This window comes from Pipra filicauda, unplaced genomic scaffold (genome assembly GCF_003945595.2).
Source record: "Pipra filicauda isolate LSUMZ 115617 unplaced genomic scaffold, ASM394559v2 scaffold194_size2289513_pilon, whole genome shotgun sequence".
Classification (NCBI taxonomy): domain Eukaryota; kingdom Metazoa; phylum Chordata; class Aves; order Passeriformes; family Pipridae; genus Pipra; species Pipra filicauda.
In genome coordinates this window covers 2,162,759-2,187,221 of record NW_024104303.1, presented here as the reverse complement: position 1 = coordinate 2,187,221, position 24,463 = coordinate 2,162,759, and the positions used below count along the sequence as shown (strand labels likewise).

At 41.9% G+C, this 24,463-nt stretch overlaps 1 protein-coding gene across 4 annotated transcripts in view; it reads right to left on the bottom strand.

Annotated features, from left to right (window-relative positions):
* The window catches only part of LPAR1 (lysophosphatidic acid receptor 1), a 115,324-nt gene extending 91,403 nt beyond the window's left edge, over nt 1-23,921 (bottom strand). Inside the window, exons 1-2 of one of the 4 annotated variants that reach the window (XM_027747064.2) lie at nt 23,847-23,921; nt 931-1,099 (exon numbers count right to left, since the gene is read on the bottom strand). In XM_027747064.2, the coding sequence (XP_027602865.1) occupies nt 931-990 (60 nt within the window). In that variant the 5' untranslated portion in view covers nt 991-1,099; nt 23,847-23,921. Of the gene's footprint in view, nt 1-930; nt 1,100-23,259; nt 23,645-23,846 lie in introns of those variants that run through there. The other 3 variants (XM_039380407.1, XM_039380408.1, XM_039380406.1) reach the window with 3 other exon arrangements.
* Nucleotides 23,922-24,463: the final 542 nt, after the last annotated feature.

The following is a 24,463-nucleotide window of genomic DNA, read 5'->3' as shown; positions in this document are numbered from 1 at the left end:
ATTTTCCCTTTGAGAAGGCATTTGTCCTGAACAACAATCCTTAGATACACAAATTTCTCATACATAAAGAAGGCTCTGAAGAGATGACCAATGGAGACAGGGGTGCAAGTGTCTTGCAGACCATGTGCAGAGATGGTCAGGGAGAGCTTTTCCCCAGAAATGGAGAAGAGTCTGGCAGCAGTCAGGTAGCCTGGAACAGAAGCATTCAGCATCCACCTCCTACCAGGTATTCTGTTAATCAGTTGTGGGGCCCTTTTCAGAAAAATACATATCCTTAAAAGTTTTAAACTGTAACAGGCACTTGGGTCTCTATGAAGTCAAGAGGACTTTGAAAATACTTTTCTGAGATGAAATCTTCACTGTTATGAAAAATCTCCTTTTCAGTTTGTAGTTTTTACTTCATCAGAATACACAAGTACTTGGTGTTCAGTACACAGAGCTAAAGAAATCTTTTAGGTATTTAAAAATATGAAGTCTGAAAGACACACTTGGATTCATGAAAGCAAGATTAGTGTGTTAGTAATTCTAAGTGTATTATCAATTTTATTGCTTCTTTTAGCTTAAAACCTTTCTGGTTAGAACACTAAACCTGAATTTTCCTTTGGTATTATTCCAATTTATCCATATTATAGCCCTCTACTTTGTATTTATTAGGCACAGTAAAAAAAAAAATCAAAGTATAGCAGAGTGATCATCTCCATGGAGTCAATAAAGATCATATTTTGCCATATGTTTTCTTCTACAAATAGCAGTATAACACAGCAATGTCATGTGTCAAAGTATAACAACATCCTTAGTAAATGACCTGTGTCTTTAACACAAGATTCCAGGAAAAATTCCCATGACACTCAGAAATGAGAGAGAGAAAAAGCTAGGATTCAATGAGGTTCAATCAGTTCACCTGCCAAAGTTCCATTGTGGCCTACTCACCTCGATCACCTCAGGCTGGGACATCATGGAGGACGGCACCAAATCGGTGGGGGTATCCATGGTAGCTTAAAATGTCCCTGCTGGGCTTGCACTGTTCCTCTGCACCCGCAAACTCCTGGCAGGAACAAAGAAGCCCTTCCTCAGACTCTAGTCATGCTGATATTTGCTCCTAATAGGAAGGAAAAAAAAGTTGTTGAGAGTAACAAGAGAACAGGGTGCGCAGTCAACAACCAAGCTCCTTGGCTGCTGCAATACCAGTGTGTGAGTTTGTACAGCCCCACTTGCTTACACGACCATCCACAACAGACTTGGCAGAAGTTTCAAAGAGCACATCAGAATTTGGTCCAGAACAACAACAACAAAAACCACTTGACCACACAAACTAGAATTCACACAAAGTGAGTTCAGCAGGAAGGCCAATGCATAGACCATGACCAGATTTGAAAGGAAATAGGGTCACCTACAGAGACATTGGAACTGTGTTAATATTTTTCCACCAACAAAAGAAAAAAGAGCCCTCCCCCCCAAAAAAGAGAAAACTTTTAGAAACACCTATTAGAATTTAGGATACATTTATTCCCTCAACAACTATTGTTCTACAGTTCAGTGATCACATTAACTTTTCTTCTTTATTAAGAAAAACAGCTTAAAACATTATGCTATCCTTTTTTCCAGGTAGTCACAGATTTGCAGTACATGAATATATTGAATTGCCATGCAAAGTTTGATCAGCTGATCCAACAGAATGAAGGCATTTTCATAGGTATCATGTTTATAAAGGTCCACCCAGCTTCTGCATATATATTCTATTATTTTCTTTTTCTATTCTTTCGTGCAAAGTAAACCAACAAAAAACCCCAAACAAATAAGGTGTGGGGGTGGGCAGGAAACACTGTAAATCCCATTTAAAAATTCTGGACTAAAAAACTGCAGTAGTTTTTTTTCCCCCTAAACAGGTTAGACATATACAACACAAGTTGCTAATTGTCACCACAGAAAGGATTTAGGAGAGAGACCTATTGCTCTCCATATTTACCACTCCCTATTCTGTAAGTCATAGCAGAAATCTACTCATGCTAATTGTAATCAGCATCCAACAAACATTCCAGAAATTACTCCAAACTTAACTGCTATTTTTCAAACTGAGGCTACGGTGTAATTATACAGATAATCCCAGTAACTTCCTGGCAATCAGTTCATTTTTTCAAAGGCAACACTTACCAAGCCAAGAAAGTACAGATAAGTGCTGTAGAAAAGTTACGCTCTGCATGCTTTTCTGATTCAGTTATGCCTTTTTTTTTTTTTTATCTTGTTCATTTAAACTCAGCCTTTGCATGCCACTGTGGAAATTATTCCTACTTCTTAAAAAGCATCATCTTGAAATGCCTGCTTCACATTTCAACATATCCCCACATGCTTTACATCACATGTAGCTGTCTCATCTTCCAAGCTCTAGGATCACTTTTTCCATCTTTATATAGCTTTCCAGTGACCCCTCTGTTCTTTCCTACTTAGTTCTGGCTAGTAACCTTTCATTCTTTCCACTCCTTGTCCCAAATTCCTACTACAATACTCACGGAGAGGACAGAAAACGGAGACTTAGCCTCTCTCCAAGATAGCCTTCACAACGTCAAAGAAACAACAGAACCTCCAGGCTTCCTATTTCCTTATAAAAATGAGAGTTTTGCCAATTTTCTATTTTTCCTCTATACCTGACAAATGAAGGGTACAGGCAGCATCAACTCTAAATTCTGACTTAGGGAAGCTTTTGCTACTTGACAAAGAAAAGAGTGATTTTCAGTAAAACTCCATCAACAGCCTCAAAATCCTCAAGCAGCACATCTCATCAATGTCTTGTAAGCTGTTGCAATTGTAACTTAAATAAGACCTCAAAAGACCTCGGTTTCTTTTCTTCTCAAAACATGCGTAAGAGCAGCAGCTTCACTGCACCGACTTTACAACAGGTCATTGTCAGTTTCTTTTAAAATATTTTCTCTCTTCTTAATCCTGAAATGCTGCCACTTTTCCATAGTGAAGGTAGAGAAGAATTTACCGTTCATGGAGACTTTAAGGAATACTATCTAAACCAAAACCAGAGGTAGGTTTAGAATCCTGTTTGCCACACAAAAAGGAGAGAAAATGAACAATTTTACTATGAAGCATCATAAAGCAGAAGGAAAAAACTAAGAAAGCCCCTCCCTGAAGTCTGTCCAGCCTTTAGCTAGCTCTGTGTACTCCACGTAGAACACAAATGTCAGAAAAAGCTTAACCCATAAAATTCAATGAGCATTTAATACATAATGAGAGATGAGGGAAGAAATATGCCTGCAGTCATTTTTCATCAGTTCCCAAGAAATAGAAAACAAACATTAGTAAAAAATTCCTAAGCCCATGGCCATTTCACATGTCCCCTTCTACACCTATCTGTATTTTCATTACTTCTATTTCACTGATCCCTCAATTTGGCTAGGAAAAGGACAGTTCTTAGGCAAACACCTTGCTTCTCTACCTCCCAAGCATGATGTTCACAATGATAAAGACTTTCTGCCAATGGTTAGGCTCATAAAAGCTCATCCCAGCTGAAAACAGGTTGTACTGTACAAAAGGACTGTCCCCCCACTCCCAACCTGCCGCCTCCTCTTCAGCAATAATAAAGTACAGAGGGAACTATGCTTTCACAGCAGTGCTAAAACAAGCAGACTCCATTCAAGAAAACAAAGGTGGCTCCTAACTTAATACTGTGTGAGTTCAGGGTGCAGGCCTGTGTTTTCAAGATCTGCAAATAAAGGGAACAGGATCCTCAAATGAACTTCGCTAGAAGACATTACGACACAAAATGAAATGTCTTTTTAAACAGAAAGTCTGAAACACAAAAGCTGAAGACTTGCTTCTTACTAATGAGATTTTGATTGCTTGCTGCACTACAAAGCATTGAAAAAAATACAGAAATTTGGAAGCAGATTCACACATATCATTCCTAACCACCGGAGCTACAGGTGGTGTAGGCAAATACTCTATGTGGTACCTTCTCTTGATAGACACTGAATACATCCAGAGAACTGCAAACCAGGGAAACATGTTAGGTCAGTATCTAAAATTTGTAAAATGAAAATTATAAATTTTCTTGTCCTCTGTGAAGCAACACATCCTGACTATAAAACATACTGTTCTCTGAAATTCCATGATTAAGCATCATGCCTTGTCGATCAGCTGTCTGATACCACAGAAAAGAGGAACCATGTAGTTTTGTCATTACTTGGAGTACTTAGGAGAAATTTTTGTGTATCACAGAAACATCATCTTGAAGGAACTGCTTTCGGAAAATCCATTACAAATCCAGTGACAAAAATTGTTACCCTTATTCCTCCCTGTTTTTTTTGCACAGTACACTGTGATCTACAAGTTTGCACTGGTACAGCAATGCCAACAACTTCTGTATCACTGAGTATCTCATCTGGGTCCACAAATATGCAGTGCCTCTGCTACATTAAGGTTCTGGGAATGAAAGGCAATTGAGTTTTCACAAGCTCTGGCTGTCTCCTGGGTCAGACAATACCAGGTGTCCTGCACTGTTGCCTTCTTCCAGCTTTGCTTTCCTGTACAGCTACCAGAGTACCTTTTGGTACCACTTTGGCTTGACTTCACAGACTTCAAGTTTCTGGATTACATATCTCTGGTGGTGATACTGTATGACCTTAAGCTATTAAATGTGTTTTAGCTGAGTAAAGCTTAAGAACTACAGAGCTATAGCTTCTCGCCCACTTGGAAGCTCTTCATAAGAATGACTAAATTCACTGTGAAAATGGATTTGCGAGGTTTTACTGAGGGGTTGTGGAAGTCTGGAAGGGGAGTGCCAAAAACAAGCGACAAGCTCAGTGTTTCCTGTGCTGGCTGTATCATCACCCCCCCTGAAAACAGCTACTGCCAGTAAAGCCAGACATTTCTTGAGTCTAAAACTTCACTGTCTAGAAAAGCAGAGTGGAATTCGCTAACATATGAAACGGTTCAGACACAACAATAGGAAATCTCTACCTTACAAATACTGAAATAAAACCAAACCAAAACCAAAACGCAGAGTAAAACATACTTGAGGTCTCTGCCCTTTCACACTAGCAAGAGTGAATATTGCAAAAGTTACAATCAGCCCTAAGAAAATGAACAGATTTTTCTGTTCAAGAATGAAGATCAAGGATGGACTGAAGGTGCAATGAAACTGAGCTACTCATTCACATCTGCAGAAGAAACTGAGATCCTCATAGGAAACAAGATGAATTTTGTTAGGCTAGCACACTATACAGAGGCAAAAGATTTTTTGTATGCACCAAGACAGGAAAGAACTACTCAGAGTAAAAAGTGCTTATATAAATAATACCTCATCCCCAAAACACAGCACACACATATGTGCCCAAATCTCAAATGGAAATCAAACCTTATCCAGAAACATTTTTGCATCAAATTCCTGTCCCTGGGGAGAAATTATCTAGTCGTGTCTTTGCAGTAATCAATTGCTAGTTCACTTTGACGTAAAATGTCAATTCTTTGCAGATACTGTTTAAGAGATCAGGACTTTTCTTTCACAGACAGAGCAGGTTAATCCAATAGCATCAATTTCTATCCATGCCATTTCTGCTCTCATAACTTCCACTTTTGGTGAAGTACTGCACTGTTTGAGCACAATCATTTCCAGAGCAATTATTAAAATAAAAAAGGATCATTTTCCAGCCTGACACAATAGATGAACAATAAAGAAACCAGCAAAACAAAATATCATTGTGGCTTAGAAAGGAGGGAGGAGAAAGTGAGAGAGACTTGCAAAAAGGATAACGCAGTTTTAAATGTTTCACTGTCACCAAAAAATGACTTAATAATGAATAAACTGGCAACTACAATGGGCAGTTGAGTTGGTTGGCCCAAAACCCAGAATCAGTTGGTACTAAGCACTCTCTCCTGCCATCACTGTTTGGCTGTACGGTAGCACAATGAGATTTTGTAGTGGAGCTGCAGAAGCACTGGCAGAGCTGAATTTACAGGATGTCCTGTGCGATGGGGAAGGCTCACAAAAGGGTTATCAGCGAGACAGGCTGAGACGGCCTCCTGCATAGGCACTGAGAGAGAGCAGGGGAACAGCCCCCAGCCAGACCACTGGACAGCAAGTGACATCATTACCTGCCATTTATCTCCAGTGTGCTGCCTGACCCACCTCAAAATCTCTGGAGAGAGCAGGATAAAAGAACATGGATACCCCAGCAGTCTAGACTACATGAATGGCATTCCCCTCTACAGGCTGTTGAAAAATATCCTCTTTTTATCCTGAACACATTATCTGTTTTCTGGCTTTTCTTTTTTTTTTTTTTTTTGGTGTGTGTGTGTGTTTGTTTGAGGTTTTTGTGTGTTTTGTGGGCATTTTTTTCTTTGTTTTATTTGTTTGCAACAGTCTGAGCACTCATGATTTTGACAACCCAAAAAGCAGAAGGACAAAAAAACTTTCCCAAGTTCAGATCAAACTCAGCCACTGAACATGTCAAAACAGGTACTGTCTACTACTGCTGACCCTTCAGAGCACCAGTGCCCTAAACAATTGTCTTGGAAATTATTCAGTGCCACAAAGATGTATAACAGACTCAAAGATTTTATTACTGCAATGATTCCACATAAGTAATAGACCTACTTCTACATTTGTATGATGCCTGCTTTGATTGCAAGTTGTCAGTCAAAGCATACATTGGGAATAATATATAGTGCAACCAACTCTTTAGCCACTAACAGCATCAAAAGCAAGACAGCAGCATGTTTAGCTGTGTATCAGCTTGCAAACTGCCTTACTGAAACAGCAACAGCTGGCCAGAGCACTCAGCTTTTATTTAAGCCAAATCAAAACAAAATAACAAACATCACCTTAGGAAATTTATCCTCAACTTGCCCAGGCTCCCAAAAAGCATCTTACAAAAAAATAAAAAATCCGGAATAAGGAAGGTCACTTAAAGATCAAACTAAAATGCAGAAGTCCCAAAGTATATTACTAATGCAAAAAAAAAAAACCCAAACAAACAAACAAACAAACAAACCAAACAAAAATCAAAGCCCCCAAAGAAGAGAAAAGGAACTCATCTTTCGTACTTTCCCATCTGCCTTCCATCAGCTCACATCTGTACACCTCAAAGAGTTTTTAAAAGCTGCTCCACAGAAGTCTGGAGCTTCCTGAAGCTAAAAGAGACTTATAGTTTCCACTTTCAGGAGCGTAATACAGCTGTTAGTCTATCTTATGTAAGGAAAAAAGATGAACCTTTCAGCAATGATCCGAGGCTAGAGAGAAATCTATTTCTATATATATTTAAAAACTGCCTTTGAATTCAGTAGGACTCTTCCATGATACAATGGTCAACAGAGGATCTCAAATCTATGTCGTTTGCATTCACAATGTAGCCTGTGCTTCAAAAAAAAAAAAAATTACATCAGTCAAACCTCTTTGAATAGGAGCTTTGTGGCTAATCTGGGAAAGATGATTGTTCCAGCCTCAATAATTAATACTATGAGTAGTACAAGACTGCTGCTAAAGCTTTCCTTGACAGAATATAGCCTGCAAAATGTTCAGCAAAGAAGCGTCAGGTGGAGCCTCTTTACCCAAGCTAAATAGTTTCATGAACTCTGCAGAGGCAGCATTGTGTGAAACTGTCCCCCCTTCCTCGCTCTGAGATTAGGGAGACATTTTATCACCTTAATCATTTACCATGAACTAATGTACAAAAATAAAATAGTATCGCTGTGCAGTTGCACTTCCTCAGAGAAATCATCTTCTGTCAGCAGTGATATCTTCCCAGTCATCCCATCAGGGCAAGGTTAGAGCCCCTGCCCACACCCCCAGATAAAGTGAGAGATCAATCTGAACATATATAAAAAAAAAAAAACCAAACACCTCTCTTCAGAGATTTTCAAGGAAAGAAAAAAAAAAATCAGTAGGTAGTATAATATCCTGTAGCATTTATCTTGCAGGGAAATCTTTTCCATATGCCACTCTAATTTGCTTGTCACCATGTCTCATACCCCTTCTGAGGATGACAAAAGCAGACTGACCACAGGCATGCTCTGGGTATCACCACAGGGCAGACAGTTGAAGAGCCTGTAACTAACCTATGCATGTCTGCTGTTCTCCTTTACCTGCTCTGATGTTCAGCCCCAGAAGGGACCTTCAGATGTTCAATTGTGACCACCACTACTGATCTTTAGTGAGTAGATTATCCCAAAATTACAAGCTGTTCATTCTTTCAGGAATTGTTTTTGTCTTGGAGTTGTGTATCTTGTTGTTTTGGGTTTTTTTAGGGGGAGAGAAAGATGTCAAATTTTACTACTAATAGACAGTAGACTTATTTTGAAAGGACAAACCCATAGTATTTAGCATTGTAACATGTGAAGTCATGAACACGTTCAGTCTAAGTCACGTCAATTATGATATAAATTGGACTTACATCAGCAGCATCCCCCACAAGGGATGCAGCAGCACAACAGGTTTCTTTGCATACTGATAAAATGAAATTTATCGAAACAAAGAAAAAAAGAGACACACACGTAATTTTCTATTCATATCTCAACTTTTTTTGCCAGAAATGTCACCACTGTGCTCTCCACAACTGAATCATGCTCCTTTCCCCTGTTAAACACAGCATACTTTTTCTCTAATTCACATTACGGCACTTGAAATCTTATTTTGCATTAGACAAAACTTCAATTTATTTTATGTAGTCATCCTTTTTAAGAATCCTTTCTGTACTTGCCTGACTTAGGTCAGTTTGCACCATCCAGTGCAATTCTCTCACTTGCTCAACCTCATTTTCTGATTATTTCCATATTGTGTCTATTCCACACCCATCTCTTGGGGAGCATTTTCTTGCTGTTTTTTAAATGCAGAATGATACCTCATCTTTTGAAGCCTTCTACTTCTCCAAAAAGTTGCTTCGGAGCTTTGTTTGGAAAGTTAAAAAAATTCTCCATGGTTTCTTCAGTATCTTAATTTTCCTGCAGTTCACTCTTTAAAGCCAACATATCAGGTTGCCTTCCCGTTACTATTCGGCACCTCTAGACTTATTTCAGTTATTATCTACCATTACCTCCTAATGACTTCCATTAATGTTTGCCTATTAATAATTGCTTAGAGATGATAATTCCTTTGCCACTCATTAAGGCTGGAGAACCTCTTCCCACTCTAACTGGGGGAAAGAGTGAGCATCTGCCTTAATGCAAGAGATGCTGGCTGGTGTCTCTTCAGATATATTAGGAGCTTCTTCAACAGAAAGATCAGGTCAGTGGAAAATAACCAAACCATATAGACACAAAAAATTGCTTTAAAACATCTCTGCTAACCATAGCACCATCTTCAAAAAACAACTGCAGCAGCAGGTCCACTGTGATTTTTCAATTGGCGAGTACAGGAACAACAACATATTCCTGAAAATGAATTTCTAATTTCCCCATTTCAAATAAAAGCAACATGAACCAGGAAGACTCCAGAGTAATAGCTCATGCAATCATGTAATTTCAACATTATGTCACTGCTTTAAACTTTAAGAAAGAATCACCAGAAATTAAAAAGGAAAAATACAGCTAGACACCAAGTGCTGGAAAATAACGCCAATCTGCTAAGGCTTATGTAAACAAATTACTACAAAGTGGATGATCTCTCATACCATGACCACAATGAAGCTGCTGTCATATGGCTATGTATTTAAAATACACACTTCTGTGGTACTGACTTCTATAGTACCAAATACTTCTAAAAGAAGTAATTTCAAAATAGTTTCTGAAACTCTTTTAAAATTGTTTGTTTCTACCGACAGACACAAAATTTGAAGAAGTTAAGTAAAAGGCAGAAAAGTCCAAAGTCACCACGGAGAGCTCGTAATTTAAAATGCATCATTAACTGTTGCCAGCATTGTGTACGCATATGTGCATAAAAGAAGCAAGTATGGTGCATGCTTTTGTCCTCTTACATTATTTAAGAGAAAAAGAAAAAAAGAGAGACAGCAAGAAGCTGCTCATTAAAATTATTCTGAACACTGGGATTGCAAGAAGCATTTTTCACAACAGTAAGCCAAGACACAGGCATTGTGTTGCAGTGCTAGTTGACAGAATTTAACTCCTAGTTCAGTCTCATCACTATTTTGCTAACTAATCAATATCATTAAAGAAGACAACAGTGGGCAAAGCCTCGTCTCATTTTCATTAATGACATAGACGAAGGGATCAAGTGCACCCTCAGCAAATTTACTGATGACACCAAGCTGTCGTGCAGTTGACACACCTGAAGGATGGGATGCCATCCAGAGGGACCTGGACAAGCTCAAGGAGTGGGCCCATGGGAATCCCATAAGATTTAAAAGACCAAGCACAATGTGCTGCACCTAAGTCAGGGCAACCCCTGGTATCAATACAGGCTGGGGGACGAACAGATCAAGAGCAGCCCTGTCAAGAAGGACTTGGGGGTGTTGATGGATGAGAGGCTGGACATGAGCTGGCAAAGTGCATTTGCAGTTCAGAAAGCCAATTCTATCCTGGGCTGCATCAAAAGCAGTGTGGCCAGCAGGTTGAGGTGATTCTGCCCCTCCACTCTGGTGAGACCCCACCTGTAGCATTGTATCCAGCTCTGGGGCTCCCAGCTCAGGAAGGACATTGACCTGTTGGAGCGAGTCCAGAGGAGGGCCACCAAAATGATTAGTGGGATGAAGTACCTCTCCTATGAGGAAAGGTTAAGAGAATTGTTCAGCCCGGAAAAGAGAAAGCTTTGGGGTGACTTAATTGAGGCCTTCCAGTACTTGAAGGGAACCAACAAGAAAGATGGAGAGGGACTTTTTACAAGAGCATGTAGTGACAGAAAGTGGAATGGCTTCAAACTGAAAGAGCACAAGTTTAGATTAGATGTTAGGAAGAAATTCTTTACTGTGAGGGTGGTTGCCCAGAGAAGTTGTGGGTGCCCCATCCCTGGAAGCGTTTAAGGCTAGTTTGGATGGAGCTCTGAGCAACGTGGTCTAGGGAAAGGTGTCTCTGTCCATGGCAGGGGGCTTGGAACTAAATAAGCTTGAAGGTCTCTTCCAACCATTCTATGATTATGATTCTATCAAGGTATAAATCACCACGTAAGGTATCAGGATGCTTTTCTCCAGCTATTACTTGTCAGCAGGAAAAGCAACAAGAACTTGTCTGTCAAGAACTTACAAACAGACTTTTAATATTTGTTTCCAGGAAGAAATAACAAAGTGATACAATATTTCCATAACTCAGCAACACATACTCCATTTTTCAACCCTACCTTTTGTTTAGAACTCAGAAAAGCAGTAGTATGCTGGCATTCTTCTGCAACAAGTTTGTATTTAAACATTCAGGCAATATCCTTTCACTAGATTTAAAGAAAAACATCTGGATGATAACAAAATGTCACAATGCTCTAAGCAGCATTGAGGGGGGCCAGCCCTAAAGCAAATCCTTCCTTCTTCCTCCAGCATCCACAAAGCAGATGTTCATCTTCAGGCAGAATGAACCACCACAAAATACAATAATCTGGAAATGCTGAAGCCAAGGAGGTCCACAATTAAGCTTGCCAAACCCCAAATTACAAATGTACTACCCCAATATCTACATGCACCATGACCAATGGTGCACAAACAGGAGTTTAATTTAGTTTATTTGAAATAGAAATTTGCCAACCATTCCCCCCACTCCTGCCAAAAATACACTAAAGACTGCAAGGCAATAGCTTGACATGGTTCAGGCCAGCACCAGTGCAGACACAGTAATTGTTTATCAACCCCTCGAACCAGAAATAACAGTCATGCTTCTTCAGAAATATTTATGGAACATCTGCATTGTTTCAACTGACTGTTCTCTGGGCAATTTCTGCAGTGCTGTATTTTGCATAGTTAACCTGAATGAAGTTTGAAAGAACTAAGAATTGACAATAAGAAAGAATTATCTTAACAACAGGGTTTAAATTCCCTATTCTCACATCACTGCTTTTTCCCAAGGCCACAAACAAACTTATCTGATGGACAGCAGTGACCCAGAAATAAGTTCTTACCTTTGATCTTGTCATGATGGAGGGGGAGCAAACCCAGTAGCTCAAGATAACAAAAATCCTAATGCTGACAAATGAAAGGGAATTACTTCTTGCCCATCATGCAAGTCTCTGGTGTGCTCAGAACAATACAGACAGAATTTCTCTGTGTGTGTGTGTGTGTGTGTGTGACCATGCTGTAAAATCAGGGCTGGTTACTAGTTTCTTGGCAGAGGTTGATAGGGCTTCCTGCTCCTCACAGTCTGCATCATATTCCCCACTGCCTACAGCATCTCAACTCAACCAGTTGGACATTTTGTGGAACAGCTAGTACGGATGATCGGGAAGTAGCACACTCTCTGAAATATTCTGGAAATAGCTGAAGCTGTCAGGGATGCTTAGCAGAGAACTGCAGCAGAGTACTGGGTTTTGGCCTCAGGTAGCTCATTCTGATCATTCCATGAATTCAAGATTTATAAATGCAAAGCAGTACTGAAATATGCCCTGAAAGGAGACAGATGAAGAAAACATCAAGACTTCATCACCTTTCCCTTTGACCCTTCCCCTTTCAATTATCAAGTGAAGTTTAAAGCAACTTAGGCTGCTGCCTATCTCAATAAGCAGGTAAACACAGAGGATTAGCACATAGCTTGACTAATTCACTTTAAGAATTGACTTGGATTAACTCTGAGTCGTGTTTAGCAGACTAGCTTTTAGTGCGTACAAGAAGTCACATGAATTAAGTAGGCTGTTGTAAATTCACACCATACTTCAGTGATTATTCAACTTCCCCGACTGAGTTCTCAACATATACAATGCTGAACAGAAACAACAAATATTTCAATCAGAATATTTGGAAGATGCCACAAATTCATGGTGAAAACAAAAAGCCAGGAGGCAGAACACAGTTGATCTAAAACCAGAACAAAATCAAAAGAAACTGTCTTCTAACACAAATGATGACAGAAAGTTTAGTGTCCAAGCACTATCTAGTCTGTCTCACCACTTTTCAGATACACGTTTCTTGCACCTCTTTTAAAGAGTTAAGAAAGGAGAAAAAGCAGTCCTATCGGACAAAAGTGCAACTGGGATTATTCTTAAAGAAAAAAAGGAAAATCAAAACTAAATAGTAGTTTGCCTCAAGCTCTCCCCTTGGAACTTTGTGCACATTAGCATGGATACAAACATTAAACATACACACACTTCAAAGCCTCCTTAAGACAGTTTGTAACAAAAGCATAAGCCATAAAGCATTACTTGAGAACCACTAAGATCTTTCTTTGTGACCACACAAATAAACGAAAACCTTCAAGGGATCCAGGCCACAAAAAGAGAACATACTGAAATCCACATACAAAACAGACTTTTTAGGCATCCCATAATTGCACACACCAGCTGTGTCCATGACACCAACGCTTGAGGTCCATGCACAGCTACTCTCATCCCTGACAAGGCCCACTTAGGCATGCTGGGTCTGATTTTCACTCTCCCACCAGTGAGCAGCCTCTCTTAGGTCTGCTGACCTTATACTTCCCTTCTACTCTGCTCTCGGGAGATCCCAGCCAGAGTACTACACCCAGCTCTGGAACCCCCAACATAAGAGAGATACAGACCATTGGAGTAAGTCCAGAGGAGGGCTACAGAAATGAACAGAGGGCTGGAGCACCTCTCCTGTGAAGACAGGCAGAGAGAGCTCGGGCTGTTCAGCCTGAAGAAGCGAAGGCTCTGGGAAGACCTTATAGCACCTTCCAGTAAGACCTTATAGCACCTTCCAGTACCTAAAGAGGGTGTTTAAAAAAGATAAAAAAGGACTTTGTAGAAGGGTACGTAGAGGTAGGTCAAGGGGTAATTGACCCTGAAAAAGGGTGCATTTAGATTACATAATAGGAATAAATTCTGTATTGTGAGGGTAGTGAGGCACTGGAACAGGTTGCCCAGAGAAGCTGTAGGTGACCCATACCTGGAATTGTTTAAGGTTATGTGGCATGGTGCTTTGAGCAACCTGGTCTAGTGGAAGGTGTTCCTGTCTGTGGCAGGGGGCTGGGAACTAGATGATCCTTAAGGTCCCTTCCAACCCATACCATTCTATGATTCTATACAAAAATGCATAATAGCAGACTGGCAGAACTGACAGTGTTTTGGAGAAACCCAATGCCTACTACTTGGTCAGCTGCTGCCTTGAGTCCTGCAGCAGCCTTCTTTCAAGGATATTCCACTTAAACCAACAGACAACAGTGACAGCCAGGAGGAAGAGTAAAGCATTAAAACTTATCAAATCCTCCAAGTTTCCCAGTACAGCTTTACTGGCGTCCCCCTCTAGTGGAGATACAACTTATATCAGCAGGAGACCCCACTTGTAGGGTCTTGAGGGGAAAAACGTAATCAAACCACAAGAGGAACAGTCAGAGGGACATACAGGGCACAGAATGACTTCTGCATAATTGTGGGAGGCAGATGCACAGCAGCTTCACATTTGAATTTGTAACCAAGCAAGAAATGTCACCTTATCTTGGTAGCTCTGAGGAAAGTCAACATTTTCTCTCCCTCCTTTTCCACATGCCTGGCAATGATGAAACACAAAGGAGTAGGGTGCAGCTTCATTGCCAAAGCCTTTCCTGCAGTTCTGTGCTAGTCTTCTGAAGGAAAAAGTGACTGTTTTCCCACAAAAATTATACTAAGGGTCTCTTCACAGAGTCTTCATAGCATACTAAGAACAATTTAGAGAGAAGAACTGAAAAAGCTGTAAACAAGTCTCTCAAACAGAACTTTATCATTAAAATCTGGGCAACCGGCTTCTGTTTGTAAGAAATTTTGTGGAGGAGATGCTGAGGACAGAAATATGCAAGATCACAGCAGAAGTGTTTGTTCAGGCATATTAGTTTTAAGGCATTTATGTGTTCTACAATCATGTAATTCCCACCTGTCATCAGGTTGTCATCAGCTTGCACATCTACCCCCGAATTTTTTCCTTTAGGCGGAACCTCTTAGTATGCTTTTGCATGCGAAACTTAAGCAACCCATGGCAGGGAACAGAAAATACACTGTACTTCTTGGAGAACCAGGCACTAAGCTATACTATTTCTATCAACTATTTGCAAAATTGCAATAATTCTAGAGACCTATTTTAAGTCTATTCACTAAATATCAGAATTTTTTTGATCACAGTAATACCCTGAAGTTTCAGTCAGCTTCCAGTCCCACTTGCACTGGGTATTTGAAATAGGGCACTGTAAGTGCTATAAACACAAAGCTAAAAGACTAGGGGAGCAAACAGATTAATTCAGAAAAGTCTTCTCTTGCTTACAAAAAGTTTCTGTGCAGGGAAATACACTGCTTTGTGGTAAAGTTTCCAGTACTTTCATCCAAAGCTTTAGGAGGAGCAAAATGATCCTGATGCGTTGTTAGCCACACTGGGACAGCTCTCAGAGCCCCATGCAGAAACCATGCTCAGGACATGTCAAAGGCACCCTGGCTCATTTGCACAGAATCGCTCTCCATGTCTGTCACATTTTGGGGAGCACACAAAGGAAAAGGAAAGACATTTATTATGGTATCTTTCAAGTACAAGTCACATTCAGGACAATACTCCTTGAATGTTGGGTACCTATCCAGACATCCATTTTCCTGAAGTTGTTTGTTTGCTCCACTGCAAGATCTCAGGAAAACAATTGGTGAATCTCATTTCCTTGACAAGAGGAACAGGGAGAAGTGACCTGTTGAAGCATTGGACTTGTGTCTGTAAGAGTGTATTGGTAAACAGGCGGACATGTGGATAGAAACCACTGAACATCCCAATGAATCCTTAAACTGAAGGCCAAGGCTTTGCTCCTTGACTGAATCTAATGATTATGTGGATGGCTAACATATGCTTAAATGTTACAATCCTAAACATCCACTGGTCAGATTATGTGACCAATACATCTGTTCTAGAACAAGCAGCAGTCACAAGTATTGAGGCCATGTTGCTGAGAACACAGCTGCGATGTGCAGGGCACGTCTCAGGGATGAAGGACCACCGCCTCCCTAAGATCTTGCTTTACGGTGAACTTGCCACCGGCTGCCGCATGAGAGGAGCCCCGAAGAGAAGATACAAGGACTCCCTGAAACAACATCTCAGCCTTGGCCATATTGATCAACAGAACTGGTCTACTCCGGCCTCCAGTCGGGAGGTCTGGAGACACACCATCTATAACGCTGCTGATGCTTTTGAGAAAGCACGCAGGATCACTCTTGAGGAGAAAAGACAACGCAGAAAGAATCGTGCCTTGCAGAATATACCTCCTAAGGAGTCTTTCTGCTGTGTCTTTTGCAACCGGACGTGTCTATCTTGTATTGGCCTTTTCAGCCACCAACACGCCTGTAACAAACGTGGGTAGTGCCCTTCCCAAATCTTCGTTCGTGAAGCCTGGCCATGATGAAATATGACTCCTAGTACATGTTGGGTGTTACTGTGGCATATAGGACAACATTGTCTTCCTACCTTGGCTAGTTTGTCCTAACGAGACAGGAATGCCTGGGGACATTCTCAGCATGGACAAAGGGAACATTCAAGTTATTCTCCTGTACCAAAAATTTGCCAATTAGACACTTCAGCAGAGCTGTGTACTCATTTGTAAAGCCTTTGTCCAAGTGCAATAGTCAATGACATGCAATACAGTATTAATACAAAATATACCATGCTTCACGCTCCTTTGGAATTGACAAGTTTATCATTATTAATCTGAATCTATTCTGGTCTATCTCACATTTCCCTACCAATTTTCCAAATGCTTTTGTACTTCAATAATTAGTTTGCTACGTTTAAAACTAGAAAGCAATTATAGAAATGTACTACAAAGTTTAATCCTGTGAGCATGACCTGAGGCAAAAGTAGCCAAATTTCCCCTTTACATCACACATGACAGCTTCACTACTACAGGAAAGCAACACCTATCTACTGCAACTCATGTCACAACTATAAATATCTTGTAAAACTACTGATCCAGTCTCTACAGGGAATCACTGAAAACACACCTGTCACAATAGGCATGGAAATAGCAACTAAATCAAGCACAAAAAGTTCACATTTTCTTCTACTAGCAGGAATGTCAATGAAAGAGCTCAGAAGTGTCCAGATAGAACAGGGAGCACACATACACACCCACCAGCCTTTGCTACTACTTCACGTTCGGTTACAAGTAACCGTGAAAGTGGTTAATAACATAAAGACAAAACCTTGAAACCTCTAGGACCCAGGAAGTGAGGTCACTGCTGCAGTAAGAGATTGGAAAAAATACAGTAACCACAGGAAAACAGATTCCACCAAGAACGTCAGTGAGCACCTGACGCAGGCACGCGATCCAGCAAAATGCTGTGTCTTGACCATGACAGTGACTACCACATTTCCTCCCAGTACAAAGCAATTTCTTTAAGGGGCAAGGTGACCTTCTACTGACAGAGCCACTGGCTTGAGGTACTAATCTACATCCCTCCACTAAGGTCTCCTGCCACCAGCTAGCCAGTCAAGGGCCAGCAGCTGCAGCTGCTGCCACTGCTTGACAATTTGCTTCTCCTTGCCCCAAAGCAGCTGGAGAGTGGAGGTGTTCACTATGTGCTGGGCCTCTGGTCTGTGGGCTGAAGGGACAGGGACTCTTGCACAGGTGGCGTCCCCAGGGCCAGGATCAGCCCTTCCACCTCACTTGGTGCCAGCAAAGCTGATTTGGAAATGGGCAGCAAACAAACACGGGCTTTCTTCTGCACCAGCATCCTAGCTGTGGACACCCACAGCCTGGGTAGGGCAGGGAACTTGGAGGCACACCGCCCTACACACACTGCAGCTACATAACGCCATCCCAGTTCCCTTGTTCTGTTACCAGTGGCAGCTCAAGGCTTCAGGACACTGTCCTGCAGGTCTGACAACCACAACAGGTCAAAAGCAGACTGCATTATCAATGACTAAACATTTAGCGAAATCCAGTGGCTTCAGACTCTTTATCAAAACCTCTTTGCACCAGACAAAACAACACTTGCCATACTTGCAAGCTATGTAGCTATTTCCTCCTGAGAGTTTATCAGTCTTTCTCCTTTCCTGCAAACACAATCCGAAGTATAACCACCTAACAAATAGGTGCGACCTGTACAGTATCTCCCTTGACTGCTCAGATACCAGTATGTCGTTTATGTCAAGCCCACTTCTCTTAAATAATCATTCCTATTCAAAGAAGATACAAATTTCTCTATGCAGTAAGCATTTAATACTCATCCAACTTTTTTGTTTTTCAATAATTTAAGCTGCAGCTAACTTCTTCACAATAAAGTGATACTGCTCTAGTTATAAATACATCTTTCCATCCAGGGTGAAAAAAATCATCAACAAGTGGCCAAAGACTGTCTAAGAAAAATTAATGCTCCCATAAGTAATGTACCAGCACCATTTCGTATTTGACATACACATCCCAAAAAGAGGGGGGGAAGGAGGGAAAAGGGTCTTACAATGAAAAAGAGCATGTGTTTCCTTTGCCAGACTTTTACCACTCAAAAGCTTCAGGATTTTGTGCAGAAAGATCTTGCCTTTGATGTCAATCCAACGTTTTTTTGCTTGCTCCTGCAAGCACTGCAGTATGCAATACATTTTCTAGCTGAAGACAAGAACCAATATATTTCATAGAGTGCCTCTGAAATTCACCCTACTCAGAAGGTCACTGTGGCATGTAAATTCCTACACAAAAGGCTAAATGGTCTGTAATACAACAGCACGAGGCTTCCACAGAATTGAAATTCATCATATATGACTATCAAACTCACTGGCATTTTCTACAGTAGCTTTAACAATCCTCTTCAGGAGGTGTTCATCTCTTAGTCACAGTCAGAAGCAAAAGCAGAAAGATAATATTAGGTTCGCATACTTGGCACATTTGTATTTTTAAAGAGAAAGGGAAAGCACCTCTAAATTGTATCTACAGTATGCCACATGGAAGCCAAAAAAACGCCCTCAAAAAACCAAAGCAGTTCCAACCTCTCAAGTTACAACAATCTAAAGTAAAGATAATGCAGCTGGTACAAAAGTGTATATACAGTTGTCACCAATACAGTACCTGTGCTCCCAAAATACGTTTCCTTCTAAAAGAGATCCAGCCTTCCCACTTTTGCAACTGAAGGCATTTCTCATGCCACCGATCCACGCTATTTACCACTATCTCGGCAGAGACCACACTGCAATATGTGAGTGGGAAACAGCAAGGCACAACACTTTCCTCCCGTTTCCCAAGCAGGAACGACAGCCAGGTCTTAATCCACTCCAAAGTGCACCAGCACTGATCTTCAAGGCGTTTCGAAAGCAGAACACTCTCCACACGCCCCAGCCCAGGACCCTTCCGGGCTATTCATCCTGGAAGTAGCTAGAGGAGGAGGGATGTGGTTCCCCTTCTCTGGTGGTGCTTCTGGCAAGGGTAGGCATGCCTTACCCACACCCCTTCAACCGCAGCAGCCACACAAGTTTGTGGCTGTTTTTGTCTGCCAAAAGCAGAGGGGGAAGATTTGCTTTCTTTTTAAGAAGAAATGCTTCTTTGCCCTGGGGTAAGAGCGCCAGTGCTCCCCTCCCTGTGTGCACTAACATAACTGCCTACAAGATTTGGGTCAAGAAGGAGGCAGATTCACTAGGATGTAGATAAAGAACTGAGAAAAACATGTTTAACAAATTCCTGCAGGTAGTCCCTGTCAGGAAATTCTGGACACTTTGCACTGATCCAAGCAAGGCCACTGCTCCTTTGTATAGAAATATAATGCCTTTACCACCTCAAAAGGTCTCTGTCAAAAGCTCACTAGAGAAACGCGATGATCATGGGGGTGCCATGTGGAACTGGGACACACATATACTATCCAAAACAGCACCAGCACATAGGCTCTTTTCCTTACTGGTGCTCAACATTGCACAAATAGAAACTATGTTTTCAAGAACAAGAGATACTAGTCATTAAAAAATGAAATTTGATCCTAAAGTGCAACCTTCAGCCAAACAATGACCAAGATTTTGCAAGCCAAGAGTACTGTTAATCTGTCTGGAAATATGGGAACAGTGTCAGGCAGTCAATGGATGAGAGAAGGACAGGTTTGGATGAACAAACATAGGTACTTATCAGAAATCTCATTTACCTTCAATAAAAATCAAAACAAGGTACCAGATGTTCAGATGTTCACTGCCATTTGTTTCAGTGTGTCAATGAAGGTGCAAGAACATACTTCTACTTGTTTTAAAGGAACTAAGCTTGAAATATAAATGAAGAAAACCAAAACTTAAATTCCCTGAAATGTAAGCAGAACAGCAGCTCTTATTCCTTTGATAGAGCTTTCCTCTGCCCTGGAAACAATTTTGTATTTCTGCAAAAGCAACACATCAGCCTTGCATCTGATCCAAAGTCATTCAATGCCAATACACATTTTACCATTGACATCTATAGGCCATGGATGAAACCTTAAGCTTCTGTGTTAGCTATGAAGAAAAGCACCTGAGAGGAAAACACGAGACGTGTAAGATCAGCCCTAATGGTGCACTACTGAGGACTAACCCCTTTCTACAGTAACACCTTGTGACAAATGGGAAAGAAAAGTCAAAACCACACACTGGATGCCAGTTTAAGCCACTGCTGGCTCAAGTCCCTCATGATCATGTATTTCTCTTCCTTCAAATTATCAAAAATTCTAAAGCCACAAATGAGGACCTTTTGTAAAGGGGGACACAGGAAGATGGAAAAGAAAAAAAAAAAGGAAAAAAGAGTGTTTTCATAATGCCTTCATTTTTGTTTATTTTTTTTTACAACCACATTGTTTACTTTCTTCAAAGTTTGTTTCCCTTTTTTCCCACTACTAAACTGATAAAAAAATTAATAAAACCCATTGTGAAAGATAAAGCAGTGAAATGCATAACATATAAAGAACTAATCCACAAACTAAAGATGCTGATATTGATTGCTCTATCTTCCTTTCAGTAAAACAATTGTATGCATCTTTCCCCTAGCATTACTTGTAGCAGCTGCTGTTCAAATACACCATTTAGATGGATTTAAACTGAATTTAGACTGAATTTAAGTGTCTCTTAAATTGCACGCACTTTTCTTTCTGAAAGGGAGGAAATCCAACTAACGTAGCAAATTTCAATTTTGGGAGGCAAATGATAGTGGAAACGGCAACTGCCTCACAGTACAACCTCCTACCACTCTCAAATTCTTCCACATGTCCTTGGGCATCACCAAGACTATAGGCAATGGCTGTGAGAGAGTTCCCCATCCAGCCCTGTTGGCAAAAGAGCTGTACTCAGTTTTTTCTTGCGTCCATATGATAAAAAAGCCAGATACACAGCAAGTGGCACAGCAACAGTGCTCAGCAAGTGCTGGCAGGTCACCACATAGAGGTGCTCAAAGCCAGCTCTTCTGACATCTGGAGGAGGCAGCTCACCTCCAAGAGTTAGTGCTCAAACTGCTGGGTACTCAAAGAGAATATGGTGGTAGTATCCCAAAGGAATAAGCTGCTCAGAAGAAATACTTGCCTTTTGGCTTAAACCTCTGAACATAAGAAGAAGCAAGTTCAGTACGGAGACGCTACTGAGAAAGCACAAACTATTCATTAAGGTGTTATTAAGGGCTCATCACAGTGATGTAAAAGTGAATCCCATTTAAGTACCACCTAAGTTTCTGCTCCAGAGCAAAACACTTTCTTCAACCCTCAGCCCTCTCCTGGATTCCCCATGTAGTTTCACTGTGCGACAGTACAAGACCAAGTTGCAGATATTTTTCTTTTCTCTCATTTTTAAGCAGAGAAGGAATTATATTTTAGTTACAATCTTATAGAATTACTGATGAAAACCATAAGTATTTTTGTACACAGTGATAAGACTGGTACATGTGGAGTTCACATATTAAAGCTGCGTACACAGTGTAGCATTACTTTAATTTTGCATTTTCCATGTGTTTTGTCTCAAAAGCTTTTTAACCTTTCCACCCTCAATATTTGTTTTGAAGAGTGGAGGAATAGAAGCAGACTCCAGCCAGTGTTTTCCTCTCTCCAACCACCACTGTTCCTGCTAAGTTCTCAGAACAAGGCTTACAGCAGCCAACAGTCTAACTAGTGCAATCTGTATTAAGGAGTGATAAGGACAACACCGTACTGATCATGAAACAGCGCTTCTCAATATCCCTAAATTATTCCCTGGTTATTTGCACACAAAAGGGAAAACAACCACAGTTCATGTACAACTGCACAGGATGAGACAGTGTCAATCTACTCTGGAGGAAGACAGCTCCAATCCAGCATTTGATTTTGTGTGGTTAATATTTAATAAAAAACAACGGTAAAACACAGGCCTATCAAGTTGCTTTGTAAGTCAGAGCACATATCAGTTAAGGAGAAATATGCAGCATGCCTATAGCCAGTAATAGTGAGCCGCAGGGCAAAGCTTCACTTATGCCTGGGCTCACACAATATCACTTCAGTCCACTGCTGAAATTACCAGAAGTATTATTTTAGTGCTACAGTACACCCCATCCTTGCACGAGAGTAACAGGCTGCATGGCACACAGCCCTGGCTGCCAAACTGAAACATAACTCAGACCTGAGACTGATTCCTTTTAGACAAAATGGTACACACGCCAAATCTGACTTAGCACGAAAAAGACTTTCTTTGAAAAGATAAGAGTTGCAGTAGTTTTTAGTGGTAAAAAGACTGCAGCTACCCCGATTCCTCCACAGTTTGGGAACACAATTTGCCTACACAGGCTCCCCCAGGTTATCCTATCTTGAAACTTGAAAAAAAAAACCCAAACCAACGGAAACCTCCCCACTCCAAAAAAAACTCCCAAACCCACAACCCTCCCAACAGCCAAAAAAAACAACTAAAAAACCAACCCAAACCTACAGCAAATAAGGATAGGGAGAAAACAAAAGAAGAAAGAGAAGATTTGAGCAGCTTTTAACTTATTCATAGACAACTGAAATCATGAAGGTGTGAGCTTGTTCCAGAGAGAAATCCACAAGAAAATAAAATTTAAACATTCCAACATTTTTCTGGTAACAAAAACTTTTCATATATTTTTTCAGGAAGCAGCTTTTTGAGATGGTTCCCACTGTCTAGCTATTTAAAAAGAACATAGAGAAAGAAGCTAGAGGAAGAAACTTGGTCCCTCTGGTTCCACCTCTGTCTTCTCACTTCAGTTCGCTAACGGCTTTTGTCCTCTAGCTTCCCTCCTGCTCCCCACCCTCTCCGTCTTTCTCTACTACTCCATACCCTTGTGCTTGTCATTCATCTTCTCCCTGTCCTTTACCTTTGTAAACACCATGGACACATCAACACGGCTCCCATCGGACTTCAGCAGGCTCTTCGTCCGAAGGACTGAGGAAGTCAGGAGAGAGAGGTGGCAACCATTTTTTAACAAGGACTTTTTCCACTGCCTTAATCGGTATAAATCAATCCAAAGAGACTTCACAGAGGAGAGGGGGCAATAAATCAGGACAGACTCTAAGTAAGTACTGTTAGTGTCCCTTAATCAAACAAGCGCCCATCACTTAGTCCAGGCCAACCCCAGAGGCGTTAGTCCAGCAGCAATAGAAGCTTAACCCGACGCCAGCAGCTCACTCGAGCCCATCCCGAAGGAGCCCTTCGCTGGAGGGGCCCCAGCCAAGGCGCGCGTCCCGCGCACCGCTGCGCGCCGCAGGAGTCGGACTGGGCTCAGGAACACGAAAGAAAAAAAACCAAAGCGAGAGGAAGAGGAGGAAGAGGAGGGGGGAGAGCTCCGTGGGCGCGGAACCCTCGGGGAATGGGGGAGCGGGAACCTTTTCGCGGGCGGGGACGGCGGACCCCCCGCCCCGCTCCGCTCCGCTCCGCCCCCCGGGCCCGCCGCGCTGCGCTTACCTGCGGGGGCTGCGCGGTGTAGGGAGCGCGGCGCCGCCGCCGCCGGCGCGCACGGACGGGCGGACGGAGGGAGGGAAGAAGGGAGGGGTGAGGGGTGGGACGGGGAGGGACAGAGCGGGACGGGACGGGACGGGACGGGACGGGGAGGGACGGGCTCCCTCCGCCCCCGCTCCGCCCGCGCTCCCTCGCCGGGCGGGGGCCCAGGTGTGCCCGCTCCGCCCCGCCGAACTCCGCTCCCGCTCCGCAGCCGGCCCCCGGCGCCGCAGGCAGAGGGATCAGCGCCGGGAGGAGCGGAGGCGTCCCCGCTCTCCACCCACTCTCCGCGGCAGACCCTGAGCGTCGCGGAGGCTGCCTTGGGAGAGGGCCGTGGGGCTTCGGGGAGAGGCTGCGTGGCGGTGGCATGCAGGTGTTTCTGGAGCAGCCGCGTTTCTCGTCCTGTGAAAGTTTCGGATCCCTTGCCGATGTCGGCAAGAAACGTTTAGGAGCCCCAGTCATAGGAATAGTCAATGTGCAGGTTCACCAAACCCTTAACGTTGGAATCGGAGAGGGTTGTGCAACAGACAGTTTTCCAGATTTAGAAGAGGTTTTTTATATTTTTTATGCATTTTTATATTTTA